Source organism: Macaca nemestrina, chromosome 5, assembly GCF_043159975.1.
Source record: "Macaca nemestrina isolate mMacNem1 chromosome 5, mMacNem.hap1, whole genome shotgun sequence".
NCBI lineage: Eukaryota > Metazoa > Chordata > Mammalia > Primates > Cercopithecidae > Macaca > Macaca nemestrina.
Genome location: NC_092129.1, coordinates 152402426 through 152405386, shown reverse-complemented (window position 1 = coordinate 152405386; position 2961 = coordinate 152402426). Strand labels below are relative to the sequence as shown.

General features: G+C 48.8%; 1 protein-coding gene across 4 annotated transcripts; it reads right to left on the bottom strand.

Moving 5' to 3' along the window:
* Positions 1-1065: 1065 nt before the first annotated feature.
* On the bottom strand, positions 1066-2751 carry LOC139363456 (spliceosome RNA helicase DDX39B-like). Of its 4 annotated transcripts, XR_011623869.1 has the most exons (4): positions 2696-2750; positions 1780-1880; positions 1542-1641; positions 1066-1170 (listed from the first exon to the last, which is right to left on the bottom strand). XR_011623869.1 is itself a non-coding variant. In XM_071097339.1 (3 exons), exons 1-3 carry the CDS (start codon positions 1887-1889, stop codon positions 1129-1131), a joined length of 252 nt encoding a protein of 83 aa, XP_070953440.1. In that variant the 5' UTR covers positions 1890-1908; the 3' UTR covers positions 1066-1128. The 4 variants fall into 4 exon arrangements, 1 of the variants encoding a protein (XP_070953440.1); XR_011623868.1 differs by lacking the exon at positions 1780-1880 and having other exon boundaries at positions 2696-2751; XR_011623870.1 differs by lacking the exons at positions 1780-1880; positions 2696-2750 and adding an exon at positions 1918-2000.
* Positions 2752-2961: the final 210 nt, after the last annotated feature.

Below are 2961 nucleotides of genomic sequence, written 5' to 3'. Positions count from 1 at the left end.
AACATCCCAGCTGCTCCCAGGCCACGGGGAAAATGGAAGAGACCACAAAAGGCCAGAAGTTGGCAGTGTGATGGTTAATACTGAGGGTCAACTTGGTTGGATTGAAGGATGCAAAGTGTTGATTCTGGGTGTGTCTGTGAGGGTGTTGCCAAAAGAGATTAACATTTGAGTCAGTGGACTGGGAAAGGCAGACCCACCCTCAATCTGGGTGGGCAGCATCTAATCAGCTGCCAGTGTGGCCAGAATATAAAGCAGGGAGAAAAATATGAAAAGGCTAGACCGGCCTCCCAGCCTACATCTTTCTCCCATGATGCATACTTCCTGCCCTCGAACATCGAACTCCAAGTTCTTCAGCTTTAGGACTCAGACTGGCTTCCCTGCTCCTCAGCTTGCAGGCAACCTATTGTGGGACCAAGTGATTATGTGAGTTAACACTACTTAATAAATCCCCCTTTATATATATGTTTATTCTGTTAGTTCTAGAGAACCCTACTACCTAGTGAGGAGCCAGGGCTCTGCAGTCTCAGTCCCATCCCTCCTTTGACCTCACAGCAGTGTACCTCAGCCTTACAGGAATTTACCCTGGATCGTGTCCTACAATTACCTCTCCCCAAACACAGTAAGAAGATGTAGCATGCAGATACCACAGACACACGTGTGTTCCATTTTTATTTAGGATTTTTTTTTTTGTGAGATGGAATTTTGCTCTTGTTGCCCAGGCTGGAGTGCAATGGCACAATCTTGGCTCACTGCAACCTCTGCCTCCCGGGTTCAAGCGATTCTTGAGCCTCAGCCTCCCGAGTAGCTGGGATTACAGGCACCTGTCATCACACCTGGTTATTTTTGTATTTGTAGTAGACACGGGGTTTCTCCATATTGGTCAGGCTGGTCTTGAACTCCCAACTTCAGGTGATCCACCCGCCTCGACCTCCCAAAGTGCAAGGATTATAGGCGTGAGTGACTGCGCCCAGCCTAGTTAGGATTTTGAAAATTCTGACAATCAGGAATGGGGGTTCAGGAGTGGTACTGATGCAGAAAAGGGAAGTCATGGGGTGGGGACTGTCAGGGGTAGAGGCAGTAGTGTCTCCTTCATCCCCACCCTGCTGTCTTCTCCTGAAAGACAGATGATCACATCCTAGAATTGATGAGTCCTCTACCGTGTCTGTTCAACTGAAGAGAAAATATGGCACAGTCAGAATAAGGCATTAAAAGGGGAAAGTGAGGCAGGGACCCACGGCGCACATGCAGATGCTGGTGTACTGCCTGGGTTCAGAGGATGGACTTGGGGGTGGGAGAAGCGATGTAATATGATGAGAGAAGAGAGAGACCCCACATAGAGGTCAAGAAAACATCCCAACACAGTATCAAAGACCAGAGGGCATGAACCCGTCGAGTGTCCGTTATGCATCAGGTGCCCATGACCTAAGTGATGGGATTTAGGACAAACACACTAAGGAACAGAGAGGACCTAAAGGGTTTCATGAGATCAGCACTCACAGTGGAGGAGACGTCTGTCTCATCAGGCAGCTCCTAACACTGACCTCAAAGTGATGTTGTCCATCACAGTGGATCCTTGCATCATTCTCATCTGACACAAATGTGATGGCCAAGCCCTGTTCCAAACCAGCCTGCTCTGGCCACCTGAAAGGAGACAGAGGGTAGGAACAGAAGACCCCAAAGAGGGAAGACACCTAGGGGGAGGGAAGAGGATGTAAGGTGTGAAAAGATACAAAAGATAGGGAACGGGAGAGTGGGCATCCTTCTGGGTGTGGGGCTCACCTGTCACTGATAAAGGCAATGTTAATCCACTGGATGTCTATGATGCGGCCCAATAGGTTGGTAACCATAGAACTGGTCATTGAAAATCTTTTGGGGTCATTCTTGGACATGTGCAGAACAGCAAACAATTTTAGTCACCTGATGTGGTTCCTTGGCTTCCCATTCAGTTTTCCTTATGCCTCAGCTGCTACTATGACTGCCAGCTGCCCTCCACATTCCCCTAAATTCCAGATGGGTGTGAGGAGGTAAGAGCAGGAAGAAATAGTGGATTGTGGATTGAGGTGCAATTTCCCACCACTGGAGGTGGCAAGCGGACAGATTCATACGCTGGCACTGAAGAGGCTCCTGCCCTTTGCACAGTGTGTTTGGTCACCCCAGTGCTCAGGCTGAACCCTGAGAAGAACAAGGAACTTGGACTGTCTGAAGGCCCTTGGGTGGTGTTTAAGTCGCCTGACCACTGTGTCCTGGCTGAATGTATACATGCAGATGGAATCTTTTTTTTTTTTTTTTTTGAGACGGAGTCTGACTCTGTCACCCAGGCTAGAGTGCAGTGGCCACGATCTCAGCTCACTGCAAGCTCCGCCTCCCAGGTTCACAACATTCTCCTGCCTCAGCCTTCCCAGTAGCTGGGACTACAGGCCTGGCTAATTTTTTGTACTTTTAGTAGAGATGGGGTTTCACCGTGTTAGCCAGGATGGTCTTGATCTCCTGACCTCGTGATTTGCCTGCCTTGGCCTCCCAAAGTGCTGGGATTACAGGCGTGAGCCACACGCCCGGCCCGCAGATGGCATCTCTAAATGACTTATACAAAGTGCTACTGCCACAGCATCCCCAGCAATTTTTTACAGATTGTGGAGCTTTCAGATCTCCATGTGCTGGATACTGACTGTTTAGAATTTTCTTAGGATGTACTCACTGCTTCTGCCTTGTATTTCTCTTCACCTGAATGACACAAAAGGTTTAAGAGTCTCAGTGGTGTGACAGAGAGAACTGTGTCAAGTGGATGATTCCATTTGCCATGGTTACAAGGGAGGCTGGAGCTCAAAACTGAAGCCCTTCACAGAGGTTCCTGCTGAAGGTGCACACAGAGTACAGACCCACAGAAACAGCTTGGATTTGCTGGACCAAGCCCAAAGAGAGACATATTATCTGAACAAAACAGGATTTCTTTCCCCCGTTGAG